The sequence below is a fragment of the Marmota monax genome, unplaced genomic scaffold, assembly GCF_021218885.2.
Source record: "Marmota monax isolate L192 unplaced genomic scaffold, Marmota_monax_Labrador192_F-V1.1 WCK01_AAM20220418_F8-fsc00212, whole genome shotgun sequence".
Lineage (NCBI taxonomy): Eukaryota > Metazoa > Chordata > Mammalia > Rodentia > Sciuridae > Marmota > Marmota monax.
In genome coordinates this window covers 271,180-287,730 of record NW_026692413.1, presented here as the reverse complement: position 1 = coordinate 287,730, position 16,551 = coordinate 271,180, and the positions used below count along the sequence as shown (strand labels likewise).

At 35.6% G+C, this 16,551-nt stretch overlaps 1 protein-coding gene across 1 annotated transcript in view; it reads left to right on the top strand.

The window, feature by feature from the left end:
* The window catches only part of Brwd3 (bromodomain and WD repeat domain containing 3), a 156,810-nt gene that overhangs the window by 70,884 nt on the left and 69,375 nt on the right, over window positions 1-16,551 (top strand). The window contains exons 7-8 of the mRNA XM_046442605.2: window positions 11,610-11,770; window positions 13,210-13,431. Of these exons, the coding sequence (XP_046298561.1) occupies window positions 11,610-11,770; window positions 13,210-13,431 (383 nt within the window). The remainder of the gene's footprint in view (window positions 1-11,609; window positions 11,771-13,209; window positions 13,432-16,551) is intronic.

Here is a 16,551-nt window from a genome sequence, read left to right as displayed (position 1 = left end):
AAATCTTAGAGTGGTTTTGATTTGCATTTCTCTAATTTCTAGTGATGATGAACATTTTTTCATATATTTGTTGATTGATTATATATCATCTTCTGAAAAGTGTCTGTTCAGGTGGTCATCAGAATTTTGATAGGGATTAGATTGAATCTATAGGTTACTTTTGAGTTTTATGAATATTTTCAACATCAAGTGGGTAGACAGATAAAAAAATATGATCCCATTCTGCTTCCTCTAAGGACCCACATAGACTAAGGATGAAAAAGATATTCCATGTAAAAGGAAGCCAAAACAGAGTGGGGGTGCTCGATATATTAAAAAAAAAAAAGATTCTGAGTGGAAAACCATAAAAAGATAAAGAAGCTCACTATATGATAATGATAAAGATATTAATTCATCAAGAATTTATATATAAATATATATGTACCCAGCATTGGATCACCAAAATAGATAAAGCGGATATTAATATATTTGAAAGGAGAGACAGACTGCAGTGCAATAGTAAGAGACTTCATTATTCCATTTCCAACATTGGTCAGGTTATCCCAACAAGAAAGTCAATAAGGAAACTTTAAACTTGTACCACACTCACACCAATTGGATGTAAGAAATATTTATATATCTTCCATATAACAGCAATAGAATATACATTCTCCTCACATGTATACTCAACATTTTGTAGCATATATTATATTTTAGACCTCAAAATAAGTCTACACAAATTTAAGAATATTGAAATCATATTAAGTATTTTTTTCTGAACACAGTGGCATGAAACTAGAAATAAATACAGATTGAGCACCTTGAATCCAAATATTCTAAATCTAAAATGCCCAACAGCTGAAGCTTTTTGATGATGCCATAAGAGGAAAATTTCACACCTGATCTGATGTGACTTCTCAAAGTAAAAAAGTAGTTACACTAAAATAATATATAAATTCATATTTGGGGTATATATGTAAGGCGTATATGAAACATAAATACATTTTTTTATTTAGACTTGGATCACATTACCAAGATACCTTATCATGAATATCCAAATATTCTAAAATACCCCCAAATATGAAATCCTTAACTTATATTTCCAAGCATTTTGTATAAGGATATTCAACCTGTAACTGGATAAATGTTGAAAGACTCACAAATATGTGAAAATTAAAATATACTCCTGAACATCCAATGGGTCAAAGAAGAATTAAATTTCAATTAGAAAAAAAAAATCACTTGAGACAAATAAAAATGAAAACAGAATGTACCATAACTTACTGGATGCAAAATCAGTCCTCAAAGGGAAGTTTGTAGCCATAAATGTCTAGAGGACAAAAGAATGATCTCAAGTAAGAAACCTAGTGTTACACTTGTAAGAACTAGAGAAAGAATAAAGTATTACCAAAATTAGACAAAAGAAGGAAATAAATATCAGAGCAGAAAAAAAGACTAGAAAAATAATAGGAAATAAAAGGAAATCTAAAAGTTCATTTTTTGAAAAAAATAAGTTGAAAAGTCTTTAAGTAAACCAACAAAGAAGATTAAGAAAAGAGCCAAACAAAAATAAAAAATAAAAACATGTGGAGCTATTAAAACCAATACCACAGAAATACAAATAACCATAAAGACTATTATGAACAACTACATACAAATAAGATAACCTAGAAGAATGCATGGATTTCTAGAAGCATCGAATATATCAAGGCTGTAACAGAAAGGAATGGAAAATATGAACAAACTAATAATGTGTACAAAGTCTGTCATCAAAAAAAAAAAAAGCTCAGGTTCTTATGGGTTCACTGTTGAATGCTACCAAAGTGTTAAAAAGAAGTTAATTGAATAAATTGAAAGCTATTCCATGTCCATGGATGCCGCAGTCTGGCTGGGCACAATCAGGAGCCACTTGTCAAAAGAAACTAACTTTATTTTTAGAACCACACACGACAAACAAAATAGTCTCTCAGGAAAAACCCTCAGAGCCTCAACTGCCACCACCGGCTTTCCCCAAGCCTCTCTCTCCCACAAGCTTCTCTCCACCTCCCACAATCCTCCTGCTCTTGAGGCCGATTGGCTGGGTCACGTGGGCGGAGCCAAAAAAGTCCCCCAATGAGCAGCTCCGTGGTCTGAAAGGGCAGGGAAACAGTCCAATGAGCATCACCGCAGAGGAGCCAATCAGCTAGATGTTGCTGGGGCCGAGGAGCCAATCAGCTAGATGTTGCTGGGGCCGCTGTGAGCCAATCATCAGCCAGCAGCTGGAAGTTTGCTGGCAGCTGGAAGTTTGCTGGGGCCCCTTTGGCTGTGGCTCTCAACATCTCCCCCTCTCTGTTTAAACAACAAGCATGTGGCTTAGGGACCGTGCCTGTTAGGCAGTCCAATTCAACATATGGTCCTTACCCATCATCGGATGAACTGACCTCTAGGCGTCAGCCTCCTGTCTTAGGTTGGTACCACTGCAATTGGATCATACCCGTCACTGACTACCGGTCCAGCATACAGCCATACTTGTGGATAGGCCTTTGCACCTGTGGGGGGGTGAGGTTCTTTGCCTCACCTCTGTTGGCCCCCAAATTTTAGACCATCACTAGTAGAGGAGGATGCAAAATGCCATGACATTAAGCCAATTGAGGGCTCCTTTGAAAAATTGTACCACCGGTGACATCATCAGCAAAAATACTCCAGCACTACCACAATTCGCTGTACCAACAGATAGTTCACAATGCATACAGGTGAGCTCACAATGTGTCCAGGCAAGTTCTGCAAGCAGTTCAGTGATGGCTATTGTAGAAGCTGTAGATTGGTTTTATCTTTGACTTCACCAGCACTGGGATGAAGATAGGAATTCTGGCAATAATGGCTAAAGAAAAAATTATGTAACATTACAGAAGGCACTAAAAGAAAACAATTTTCTTAACAATTTACATTGTCTTCACCAGCACTGGGATGAAGATAGGAATTCTGGCAATAATGGCTAAAGAAAAAATTATGTAACACTACAGAAGGCACTAAAAGAAAACAATTTTCTTAACAATTTACATTATCTTTAAGAGAATTATTAAATATAATGAAAAGGAAAGGTGAAAGTAAACAGATCTGTTAACCTTCTTTTTTGTTTACATATTAAAACAATCCTCAACAGTTGTTTACCCAATTTAAATTAAACCATATAAATCATGTGAAAAAAAAATATTTGGATCCATTTTATCATGAGCGCTCATCATATATGATATATGGACATACGTACATTCAAACATATAACACAAAACACAAGTGTGCACACATAATATAATATATACAACACATAACATTATAGTAAAGGCCTTATAACTTTTTACAGGTGAAATCTCCATTGCAATGTTTAAAAACTCTATAGTCAAAAAATAGAACTGATCAGCAAAACATTAACCTAGGTCTGTATGAGCTCAAAAAACAAAATAGAACTTCATGATATGGCAAAGGGCAATAATAAAATAGATATTGAAAAAAGCATCCTGGTTCTGTTGCAGATGTAAGAATAGCCAAACTGGAGTTTTGGATATCAGTTGTTATGGATTTGAGCCAAATCATCTTCTTTTTGGTCTGTAGAAATCGCTTTAGTTAATCTTTCTGGAATCCAAATCGGCTGCTGTTCTCCCTGTGGAAACACATAAACAGACCCCCGACTCCAGACAATCACTGGGTCAGGACCTTGGTTAATCTCTCTGGAATCCAAATTGGCTGCTGTTCTCCCTGTGGAAACACACAAACAGACCCCCGACTCCAGACAATTACTGGGTCAGGACCTTTCCATTGTCCTGTTAGAATATCCTTCCAAAGTACCTTGGGCTTATGTACATTTTTTGGACACATATGCCTTTCCGCAGCACTAAGTCCTGATGAATCCAAATTTAAAAAGTTTAGAGTAAAAAGGGTTATTTTAAGTTTATCTTTGGGGAATATATACCCCTTTCCAATTCCTTGTTTTTGCTTTAATAAGTACATTTTAATAGTTTGATGAGCTCTTTCAACTATGCCTTGTCCCTGTGGATTGTATGGGATTCCTGTTATATGAGTAATGCCAAATGTTGAGCAAAATTGTTTAAAAGAGGTAGAAGTATAACCAGGGGCATTATCTGTTTTTAAGTGTTTTGGAACACCCACAGTGGCAAAATTTTGTAAGCAATGAGCTATAACATCTTTAGTTTTTTCTCCGGCATGAAGGGAGCCCATCAAAAATCCAGAAGAAGTATCAACTGTAACATGCAAATATTTTAATTTTCCAAATTCTGGCAAGTGTGTGACGTCCATCTGCCAAATATGGTTAGGTATCAATCCTCTAGGATTGACTCCAAGATTAACTTGTGGTCAAAAGGTCACACAATTTTGACATTGTTTTATTATTTGTCTAGCTTGTTCCTTAGTTATTTTAAAGTGCTTTTGTAAAGTATTAGCATTGACATGGAACTTTTTATGAAAATATATAGCTTCTTCTAGTGTAGAGAAAATATGTATGTCATGTGTAGTTTTATCTGCTAAATCATTGCCCAAACTAAGGGCTCCAGGCAATCCTGTATGTGCCCTGATATGTCCTATAAAGAATGGATCTTTTCTGTCCCAGATTAGACTTTGTATAGTGGAAAGCAAAGAGAAAACAGTAGAAGAAGGGGAAATCCTACCAGCATCTTCAAGAGATACTATAGCATTAAGTACATACTGACTATCAGAAAATAAATTAAATACAGAATCTTTAAACATCACAAAAGCTTGTAAAACTGCATTAAGCTCTACCTTTTGAGCTGATTGTTTGGGTACTAAAAATGTAAAAGTTTGATCAGGGGTAACTACTGCTGCTGTACCATTATTTGACCCATCAGTGAATATATTTGGAGCATTCATGATAGGTGTTTTTCTTGTCATTTTTGGAAAAATTACAGGATGCAATGACCAAAAAGACAATAAAGGATTAGATGGTAAGTGGTTATCAAATGAAACATTAGATTTGCACATGATTCTTGCCCAAGTATTTAACTCATTAGCTAACTCATCAATTTGATTCATAGTATATGGAGTAATAATTTTATTGGGAGAAATTCCAAACACTCCCTTTGCTGTTTTTATTCCTTTGAGTATTAATTGTCCTACAGCCTCAGGATACCTAGTAAGAATAGTGTTAGGAGAATAAGATAAATGTATCCATAATAATGGACCTTCTTGCCAAAATACTCCTGTAGGAATATTTTTTGTTGGTAGTACAATAAATAATAAAGGCAAACTTATATCAATTCTATCCAAATGCATATTTTCCATATATGTTTGAATGATTTTTAATGCCTTTCTTGCTTCAGGCGTTAACATTCGGGGTGAATTTGGATCGGATGGACCTTTTAGGATATCAAATAAAGGTCCCAACTCTCCTGTTGGTATACCTAAATAAGGCCTTATCCAATTTATGTCTCCTAATAACTTTTGAAAGTCATTAAGTGATTTGAGTTGATCTACTCGTATTTGAATTTTTGGTGGACGGACCATGGTTGAGGATAATAGAACTCCTAAATAATTAATTGGAAAATTTAATTGTACTTTATGTATTGCTATCTCTAGATTATAATTTTTTAATAAGTTTGTAAGTGTGGCATAACATTCTAGCAATGTGTTTTTATCTTTGTGTGCTAATAATACATGATCCATATAGTGAAATATTTGTAGTTCAGGATTTTGATTTCTAAGTGGCTGGATTACTTTGTTAACATAAATTTGACACATAGTTGGGCTGTTAGCCATCCCTTGAGGGAGTACTTTCCATTCATATCTCTGATCAGGACCTTCATGATTCAGTGCAGGGATAGTAAATGCAAAACGTGGACTATCCTCAGGATGAATTGGAATTGAAAAAAAAACAATCTTTAATATCTATAACTAAAACATACCAGGTTTTTGGCAAAGCAGACAACTGAGGAATCCCTGATTGAGCAGGTCCCATAATAACCATCTCATTATTAATGGCTCTTAAATCTTGCAATAATCTCCATTTACCAGATTTCTTTTTGATGACAAAAATGGGAGTATTATGGGGAGATACAGAAGGTTGTATATGTCCTTCTGCTAATTGTTGTTTGACCAGGTCATGGGCTGCTTGTATCTTTTCTTTAGTCAGGGGCCACTGAGGAACCCATACTGGTCTTTCTGATTTCCAAGTAATTTTTATTGTCTCAGTGGCCCTTTCTGAAAATCCAACCCATGTCTGTCTGTTCCTTGATCTATTTGTATTGGTGCTGCTATACCTTGTTCTTGTTTTTCTAATCTTTTTCCTTTCCTAAAACCTTGTCTAGTCATAATAGTGGGTGCATTTTGGTTGATGTTATTTGTTAATGTCAAACCTAATTGATCTAGGACATCTCGTCCCCATAAATTTACGGGAAGATGATCCAATACATATGGCTGTATAGTTCCTTCACATCCTTCAGGATCCTTCCAATCTAATACCATTGCACTTCTATGGGGATTAGTTGCCACTCCTAGGCCTCGAAGCGTTTGAGTGGCTTGTTGTAATGGCCAATGTTTTGGCCATTCTTGACGAGAGATGATGCTAAGGTCTGCACCTGTATCCAGTAGCCCATTAAATTCATGTCCTTGAATATTTAGTTTTAGCATGGGGCGAGAATCTAAATTTAAAGAAAGCATAGCCCAATCTACACCTGTGGAGCCTAATCCCTTGGAACCTCTTTCTACAGTACGACTGGAAAATTTATCATGTAGGCTGGGTATTATTAGTAACTGTGCTATTCTATCTCCTGGTGAAATTACTGATATACCCTTTGGAGAACTGGCTATAATTTTTATTTCACCTTCATAATCGGGATCAATTACCCCAGGACTTATCATAAGTCCTTTTAGAGTAGAAGAGCTGCGTCCCAATAATAAGCCTACTGTTCCTTTGGGAAGAGGTCCTTTCACCCCTGTGGGAATGATTTGAACTCCCATCTCTGGAGTTAGTACTGCTCTGGCGGAGGCGCAGATGTCCAACCCTGCGCTCCCTCTGGTTTGTCTGATGAGGGATCTGATGGACAATGTGTCCTGGGCACTACCCTGATGGGGTTGCTGGGTTCCTCCAGTGCTCCGTATATTTGTGGTTTGGGGCCCCGGAGCATTGGGCCCCCCTGTCCATTTTTTGGCAATGGAGCCCGATGCCTTTCTCCATGATATCGTGGATAAACACCTGGTCCTTGTTCGTTTTTTGATAATGGAGTACCCTCTATGGTGGTTTGAGAACGGCATTCATTAGCCCAATGTCTCCCTCTACGGCACCGTGGGCAAATACCTGGTATTCTACTCCTTTGATACCTAGTTTTGTTAAACCCTCCTCCAATGGGGCAATTCCTTTTAAAATGTCCTCTTTGTTCACAATTGTAGCATGTTCTTGGCCTGGCATCTAAAGCCTGTTTTAGTGCAGCTGCCACAATTTGCACTTGTTCATTAATGTCTCTGGCATCTAAAGCCTGTTTTACTGCAGCTGCCACGACTTGCTCTTGTTCATTAATGTCTCTACATAATTTAATATATGTGTTTAAATCTTCATGTTTCCATGGTCTAATGATATCTCTGCACCAACGATTCGCTTGCTCATAAGCCAGGTGTTTTAGTAATGGCATTGCTTGTTCTGTATTCCCAAAAACTCTGGTAGCTGTTTGAATAAGCCTATCTACAAATTCAGCATAAGGTTCATTAGCTCCTTGTATTACCTTAGATAATTGACCTTGTAAACCTCCATGTCCTTGTAAAGTCTTCCATGCCTTAATTGCACAGGTCACTGGAATGTCACTGGCCACAGTGTGAAAGGAACTGCTCTGATTGTGACTCTGGATGCACGGGGACAGGGACAGACTGGGTGTCCCCTAGAGTCATATCCAAGAATTATGGCTGTCCAGAAGAGGCCGGGGGTCAAAGGGCCTCTTCCTGACACAGACCCTAAAATAAGGGCAGTGGATCTAAGGGCTGCTGTTTTCAGATCGGGGTCAGGCTCCAGCCCAAGAGTGGTAATAGAAGGGACAGTCAGGTTTGCAGGGTCCCATCCAGTTAGCCCTATTGCAGGACAAGTGACCAGGAAAGACACACCCATTGTAGCCAGTACTGGAAAAAAACAAGGATCATTTCATGACTGTCCTGTCTAGAGCATCCCTCACTCCCACCACTATGATTTTCTAACTTGGTTCTATATGAATACATCACATGGCACCTACTACAATTTTGCAGTTACATTGTTTTGTTTTTGTTTTGTTTTTGTTTGTTTTTGTGCGTGTCCCTGTAAAATAAAATTTCCAAGGGGAAAAAAAAAAAAAAAATAACCCATCCTCTCGCCCTGCCCTCAGGGGCGAGCAATTTCACTTACCCTCAGTCGCTCCCCGTACGGGCCACCAAATGCCGCAGTCTGGCTGGGCACAATCAGGAGCCACTTGTCAAAAGAAACTAACTTTATTTTTAGAACCACAGACGACAAACAAAATAGTCTCTCAGGAAAAACCCTCAGAGCCTCAACTGCCACCACCGGCTTTCCCCAAGCCTCTCTCTCCCACAAGCTTCTCTCCACCTCCCACAATCCTCCTGCTCTTGAGGCCGATTGGCTGGGTCACGTGGGCGGAGCCAAAAAAGTCCCCCAATGAGCAGCTCCGTGGTCTGAAAGGGCAGGGAAACAGTCCAATGAGCATCACCGCAGAGGAGCCAATCAGCTAGATGTTGCTGGGGCCGAGGAGCCAATCAGCTAGATGTTGCTGGGGCCGCTGTGAGCCAATCATCAGCCAGCAGCTGGAAGTTTGCTGGCAGCTGGAAGTTTGCTGGGGCCCCTTTGGCTGTGGCTCTCAACACATGGATTGGCTCATTAATCCTCTTCAGACTCTTCTAAAACAATGGAGTACATTTGAACTCAACTCAAGAAGTCACATTACTCTGATACCAAAGCCAGACAAGGACACTACAAGAAAAGGAAGCTATAGACCAGTATTCCTGATGATCATAGATGCAAAATCATCAACCAAATTCTAGTGAATTGAACTCCACAGCATATTCAAAGATCATTCCCCATCATTGTGCAACATTTATTCCTGTAATGCAAGGATAGTATAGCACATCCAAATCAATAAATGAGATGTAGAAGTTAGTAAAAAAGAAGGGAAAAATGCCACATAATCACCTCTAAAGATATAGAAAATGCATTTGACACAATTCAACATACATATGTAATAAAACCTTTGAAAAATGGATATAGAAGAAATGTACCTCAACAGAATAAACACTGTATTTTGCAAGCCCACAGCTAATATCATAATGAACAATGGAAAATTGGATGCTTCTTCTCTAATATCAGGAACAAAATATGATTTCCTTCTTTCTCACTTTCATTCAGCATATTGCTGGAAGATCTTGCTGGGGCAATTAAGCAAGAAAAAGAAATACAACACATCTCTATAGGAAAGGAAGAAGTGAAATTGTCTATTTCTGATGACATGATCTTATATAGAGAAACCCCTAAAGACTCTACTCAAAAACATTTAAAATTTTAAAAAAATGTTAACACAGATTTAAAAAAAAATCCAGTGAAGCTGCAAGTCGCAAAAACAACATACAAAAATACTTAGTGTTTCTATACCCTAACAATGAACTAGTTGAGAGAGAAATTATGAAACCAATTTCATTTAAAATAACATCAAAATTAAAATACTTAAAAGTACATTTAATCATGGATATCAAAGAACTACACATTAAAAACAATAAAACACTGATGACAGAAATTGAAGAAGACACAATAAATTAAAAGCTATTCCATGTCCATGGGTTGGCTCATTCTCTATCTCCTGCTCCCATTCTCAAAATTGCTTTTCTATTATTTTTTCCAAGTTAATTGTTTTTGTTCTTATACTTATGATTTTTTTAAGTAGAGTAGTTTTTTTTCCCGTATAGGAAGTATTTGGCAGTGCATGGAAGTATTTTTTCTTCTCACAACTTAGTGCTGGTTGTACTACTAGCATGTAGTGGGCATAGGCCAAGGCTGCTGCTAAACACACTACAATGTATGGAAGCCCCCTCTAACAATCATCTAGTCTGGAGTATCCTGAGTTCTTCAGATAAGAAAATATTGCCTTGAAGTATCATACCTTTTTCTCAATCTACCTGCAAAGTGTGGAAGAGACAAAGGAAATCAGAAATGATGGTCAATTGTTTCAAGGAACTCAGATCACTGAGAAATGTTTGGAAAAAGATTACCTAATTCTCAAGTTAGGTTGCCTACTCTTCCTGTTGTAGTAATTTCTTGTTGGTTGGTTGGGAACCAGCTGCAAAAAACCCCAAACAAAACAAAACAAACAAAAAAACAAACAAAATAACCCCTCTTACCTAGGTCAACATTTTTTACCATTATATATTCATCATCTTGCAGTATTATATACTAGATCACTAATTTGTTCTTATGATTTGCATTAAAAGTTTCACTGATTTTGCCTATTCATCATTAATTTTTTGTCATTTTGTCAGTTTAAAATGGCCAGTGGATCTACCTTTGCCTGAAAGACAGACTTCATTGCTCTTAAGATTGTGAGACATTGAAAGGTTTTATATTTTGATTGTGGCATGGCTCTAATTATACTAATCTAGCTAGAACTCAGTTCTTGCCTTAATTTTGCCTTGCTTAAACATAAAGCTATTGTCACTTGTACTATATTATTTATACAGTGTGGTAAATGTCACCTTCCCCTAAGGTGACTTTGAACTTGTAGGAATCCTTTGTTTTGATTAAAATACAATATGTGGGGTGTCAAGTATTTCCATTCTATAAAGATAGACAGGAATAATTTCACAGAAATAGATGGTTGTAAATCCTTATATGTGGAACAGATCTCAATTTCAGAAATGGACAGAATCCAGGTGGTACTTGAAGGGGAATTGTGTAGACATGTGCTTTATCTTGGCTTTTTTTTTTTTAAGAAAATTCAGAAAACTAAACAAACCAAAAATGTGACAGGCTCTAAAATGATCTCATGGGAGATGAAGTCTCAAAAGTTCATTGTAACTAAAAGAAGAACTTCCAGATTCAGAAACCAAAACGGGGAGAACCATAGACAAACCTGGAAAGAATTGTTTTCTATTTCAGATCTATGTAGTGTCATAGCTTCCCTTCTCTCTTCACTGTGTAGGTCTCTTATATTATTTTTGAAATATTAGGGGCAGATATTGAAAAGATAGGACAGGAGTTTATAAAATTTCCTGTATAAATTTTAAGATGTATATACTTAACCAAATACAGTTTTTTAAAATTTTAATTCCTTTGTGTTATAGGATAATTTACCTATATATTTAAAGTGACCGAGTCTCTCATTGTAGTATATCAAGAAAAGGAAAATGTGAATGTGCTTGAGAAACCACAATATGCCAAGCAGAACATCAGAGCCTTAGATTTAATAGATAAGTATTGTGAATGCATTATTTTAGTCAACTTTAATTTATAATACCATGAAACATGTTAAGGGAATTTAGACTTCTCACAGGGTTGAATTGCTGTGGCGTGTGTACCCTGCTTTGTTTAATATTCATAACTGAATTTCATGAAATAGTTTTGACTTTTAGATTTTAAAAAATTAATCTCTTTTATTTTATTTTTTCAGTAAATATCACTTCTGCCAGGCAATTAACCGGATGTAGTCGCTTCAGCCATATTTTTCCTTCATCTGCTTACCAGCACATTAAGATGCATAAGAGAATTCTGGGACACCTATCTTCTGTCTACTGTGTAGCATTTGACCGAAGTGGGAGAAGAATTTTTACAGTGAGTTTAAAATTTATGATATGAAATTGTTACATACTTATAAGAATGGAAGATAGATTTCATGGCATTGCATTGTGCTTTGTAAGGAGTTCATCCTTTTTGGACCTGAGAATGCGAGAAAAGATGAGTAGGAATTTAATTTTTTTTCTTGTTTTATATAAATAAAGGGTGAATTATAATGTTCATTATCTGTTGGGGATTTAATTTAAAAAATAATTCGTCAGAATATATTATATTCTAGGAGTGGTTAATCTATGGTAAGTAAGTGTATTCATTCATTCCATTTTAGCAAATATTTATTTAAATGCATTTTCTGTGTGTCACAGTGTAATTGCTGACAGTTTTGCTTAATTAATGATTCCATCACCCTTGTGACTGAATAGTTGAACTGCATAGTTAATGAAGAGTAGTAGTTGGGCATGTTGGCACACTATTCTTATCTCAGTGATCCAGGAGGCAGAGACAGGAAGATTGCAAGTTCAAAGTCAACTTCAGCAACTTAGCAAGGCCCTGTGCAACTTAGGGAGACCCTGCCTCAAAAAAAAAAAAAAAAAAGCCAGGAAAGTGGCTCTGTGGTTAAGTTCAATTCCTGCTACCGGAAACAAAGAGTCATTATTTTGTATCTTTCTTTTACTACTGGTTATTTTTAAAATTGAATTTTTATTAACCAAGTCATACTGTTTGCATTTCTAAGAAATATTAATTTTATTGCTTCCTTACTGTTGTAACATAGGGTTGCGTTTAATAGCATAATTTTCTTTTTCTATTTATAGAAGAGGAAGTGGTTTGGGTTTGTATTTTGAGAAATTATGACTCCTGAGATTTCATTTCACACTTCTCTTACTTTGATGACTTCATGTCTTCAAGTATATCACCTAAATATTTGGATGTTAATGATCACAATGAGGATGGTGAATGCCATATTTTAATAGATTATTAAGTATCTTACCTGCCACAGTAGAATAAAATTGCTTTTAATATATTTAAAGCTCTTGAAATAATAGGAAGTTTGACATTCTGTTTTCACTGAAGATTATTAATGGCCTCCGGTTTCCTGAGAAATGAAGGAGACTTTAAGTTGAATTTAGAAGTATTTGTAGAAAAAATATTCAAGCAATTAAGAAAAAAGGATGTTAGATGTAAGGAAAAAATAAGTAAGCAATACTTAATGACAAATCATTTACAAGTAAGTTTAAAATATTTTGAGTTCTGAGGAGTTTTGTATAGGTACCAGTGCCAAATTGGACAATGCTTTATCAGTCTTATCATTTGGATATAGTTTGTATTTGATACTAGATCTGAGTTATAAATAGAGACTAGACGCAGAAGCAAAGGTTTACAAGTAACTTAAAAATATCCCTTTGTCTTTTAGTATTTTTAGGGGAGTGGATGGCAAATTTTGGCTTCATTATTAATCTTCTGTCCTTTGTGTACTATAGGGTTCAGATGACTGTTTGGTGAAAATTTGGGCTACAGATGATGGACGTCTCCTTGCTACACTTCGAGGGCACTCTGCCGAAATTTCTGACATGGCTGTTAACTATGAAAATACTCTTATTGCCGCAGGCAGCTGTGATAAAGTTGTAAGAGTATGGTGTCTTCGAACATGTGCACCAGTTGCTGTCCTGCAGGGACATTCAGCTTCTATTACTTCCATACAGGTAAGAAAAATGATCTCTCTAAAGTATGTAATGCAGATGAGAATTCTCTCATTTTTATTACATTGTATGGATAATAACACAAAGACTGGCATCAGAAAATTAACCCCACAAGGGTTTTTTGTTCCTACCCTGAATACAGGTTGGTTCAAAGTTCCCTTTTCATATAAATCTATTCCCTTTAGAAACAAATAAAAAGATGATTGAAAAGATTTTTCAAATATAGTGTGACATGTTTTATTTATGTCACTTGTATTTTTGAAGAAAGGAGTAAATGTTTTCTAAAGTGCACTAAAACCTGTTACCATATAAACAGGTTTTAACTAGAATATTGGCATGCTTTGTTCTAATATTTAATGCAAAATGTTTGACAATCAAATTTAACGTGTGTTGTCTAATCTTGGGCAACTTTTTATTTTGTAGTTTCAGTGATTTCTTGTTTCAATTATATATTTGCAATAAAATACATTGGCATCTTTTAAATATTTGTCCATAAATAAATATTGATATTTAAAGGCCTGGATGTCCCAAAAGACCTTTTATTTAACAGAACTAACCAAGTTTCAGTCTTGTCTACTTACTTGTGTTGACAGCAAAACAGAAGTCCTTCTGAAAGTTTTACACTCTGGTTTAAGATGCCACTGTTGAAGATCATTACTCCCATTTTTGGGTGTTATTTTAATAATATATCACCTTTTTATAGGGAATTAACAATGATTGGCTTCAGTGTGTAATGGGTTTGAAATTTTTCTTTTTAAAATTTTGATTAGTTGAAATTATTTAATAGATTTTAATTTAAGGTTATCTGCTCCATGTGTTCCCACCATCATGTCTGACTTGATTATTGGACATACTTTCATGTAACATAAAATGACTATTTGATTATATTGAAAATATTTATGATAGTGTTTAATTTTTTCATAATTTCGCTTGATTTTTTTCTCATTTTGTTTACAAGTTGGGGTACCTTGTAAATCTATGTGCCCCTTCGCTGACTCACTCTTTCCCTTAGTGATCTCATATAGTCTCATGGCTTTGAACTGCATCTGTAAACTTATAACTCTCAAACATATCCCGATCTTTGAACTAACTGTCTTTTAGCTCTTATACTTGTTTATTCAGCTACATACTTGGCATCATCACTTGGATATCTTTTAGGCATCTGAAACAACATATTCAAATTAAACTCATCTTCCTTCCTCAGACCTATTTCTCTTCAAACTTTTCCCATCTGTATTAGCTTTCTGTCACTATAAAATGCCAGAAGAAGATTACTTTTGAAGAAAAGATGATTTATTTACCTTGCAATTTTGAATGTTATGTCCTAATGGTATAATGTAGGCTTGGCAATTATCCTTTGGCTGTACTACTTCACAGTGTAAATAGCAAAGGCAGGAACATGCTGGAGCAAGCAATCCCACCATGGTAGAGACATTGTGTGTAAGAGATGACATCATCCAAAAGGAAGTCAGAAAGACAGACTGGTGTCCTGTAGTTCCTTGAGGGTACACACTCAAAGACCCTCTAAGAACTTCCCATTCAGGTATACCTTCCAATAGAATCACCCTGAGTATTAATCCTTTAACATGGTCTTCGAGGAGACATTCAACATCAAACCATAGCAACATCTAAACACATGACAATTTCATGCTTCTAACTTTTCAGGGTACTCATCCCTGACTTTTCACTCAGTGTCCACCTTACTAGCTAATCATGTTGGCTAACCTTTAAAATATATATAGAATCTTGCAAATTTTCATGACTTTTATCAGTAGTGACCTATTTTAAGATACTGTCATCCGTGGCCTAGATTTTTTTCTCATTAAAAAATTATTTATGTGTTCTAAACAGTTATACATGACAGTAAAATGCTTTTTGATTCATTGTACACAAATAGAGCACACTTTTTGACTTTTCTGATTGTATACAAAGTAGGTCACACCATTGTGGCCTAAATTTTTAAACTACTAACTGATCTTGTTTCTTTTCTTCCCTTTTCCCTGCCCTAGTCTAGCCTCTACAGAACATCCAGTTGCTTTTAAAATGGAAGTTAAATCATGTCACTGGCAATGAGAACCCTCAACCACTTCTAGTCTTAGAATTAAAGCCAGTCTACAGTAAACCTTGATGTCCTACCTTCTAAGCCAGCTCCCTCTCTTTGACCTCATCTCCTAACACTTGATTTTTTTTCTCACTGGTTTAGCTGCCATCTTCTCTAATTTTTTGAATATTCCAGGTCTTTGCTTTTGCTATTTCCATCTCTAGAATTGTCTTCCCCGAATATTCACATGCTTTGTTTTCTTAATTTTTAAGTAATTTATGTAAATGTCACCTTCTCATGGAGACCTCTGACCACTTTGCAATTGTAACCCACAAGTACTCTGTTATCTCATCTTTTTTGTTTCATTTTTCTCCATAGTAATGATTACTATTTGGCATTCTATGCATTTTTTTCATTACTTCTTTATTAACAGTTTATATGAATTTATAGTATATTATCTTTCCAGTTTCTCTTCTATTTACTTTTAAACACAATAAAATGATCTGCTAATAGTGTTTAGCCTTGAATGGTAAAATTATAAGTTACTTTATTGGATTTCTTATTTTTTTCTACAATTGGTATGTATTTGTAATCCAGAATATGCATTTCTTAAACAATCCCTAATATGATTTCTTACTTGAAATGTTTCCATTAAGGAACATTAGTGGGTCAGATGCCCATTGTGATGGATGAGATAAGTTAAAAGTAATGGAGGTAATAAAGGTTTTAGTGAGTGTTTTTTCAAAATTAATAAAATTATATACTATTGTATTGTTAATTTTATCATTCCTAGAGATCAAAGATTGCTGATTTAGAGGCCAGATGGTAAATACCTTAGATTTAGAGACCATGCAATCTCTGTCACAGTTACTTAACTCTAATTTTATAGTGCAAAAGCAACCATACACAATATATAAGTGACCATGTTCCAATAAAACCTCATTTACAGAAAGAGTCTAAAAGCTGGATTTGGTATGTGAGTCCTAGTTGGTGGACTTTTGCTATAGATTGTGAATTAATTTTTTTATTGAAAGCTTTTCTATTTTAGGAAGGAAAATATGTATAGACACTCTCAGAGTCCT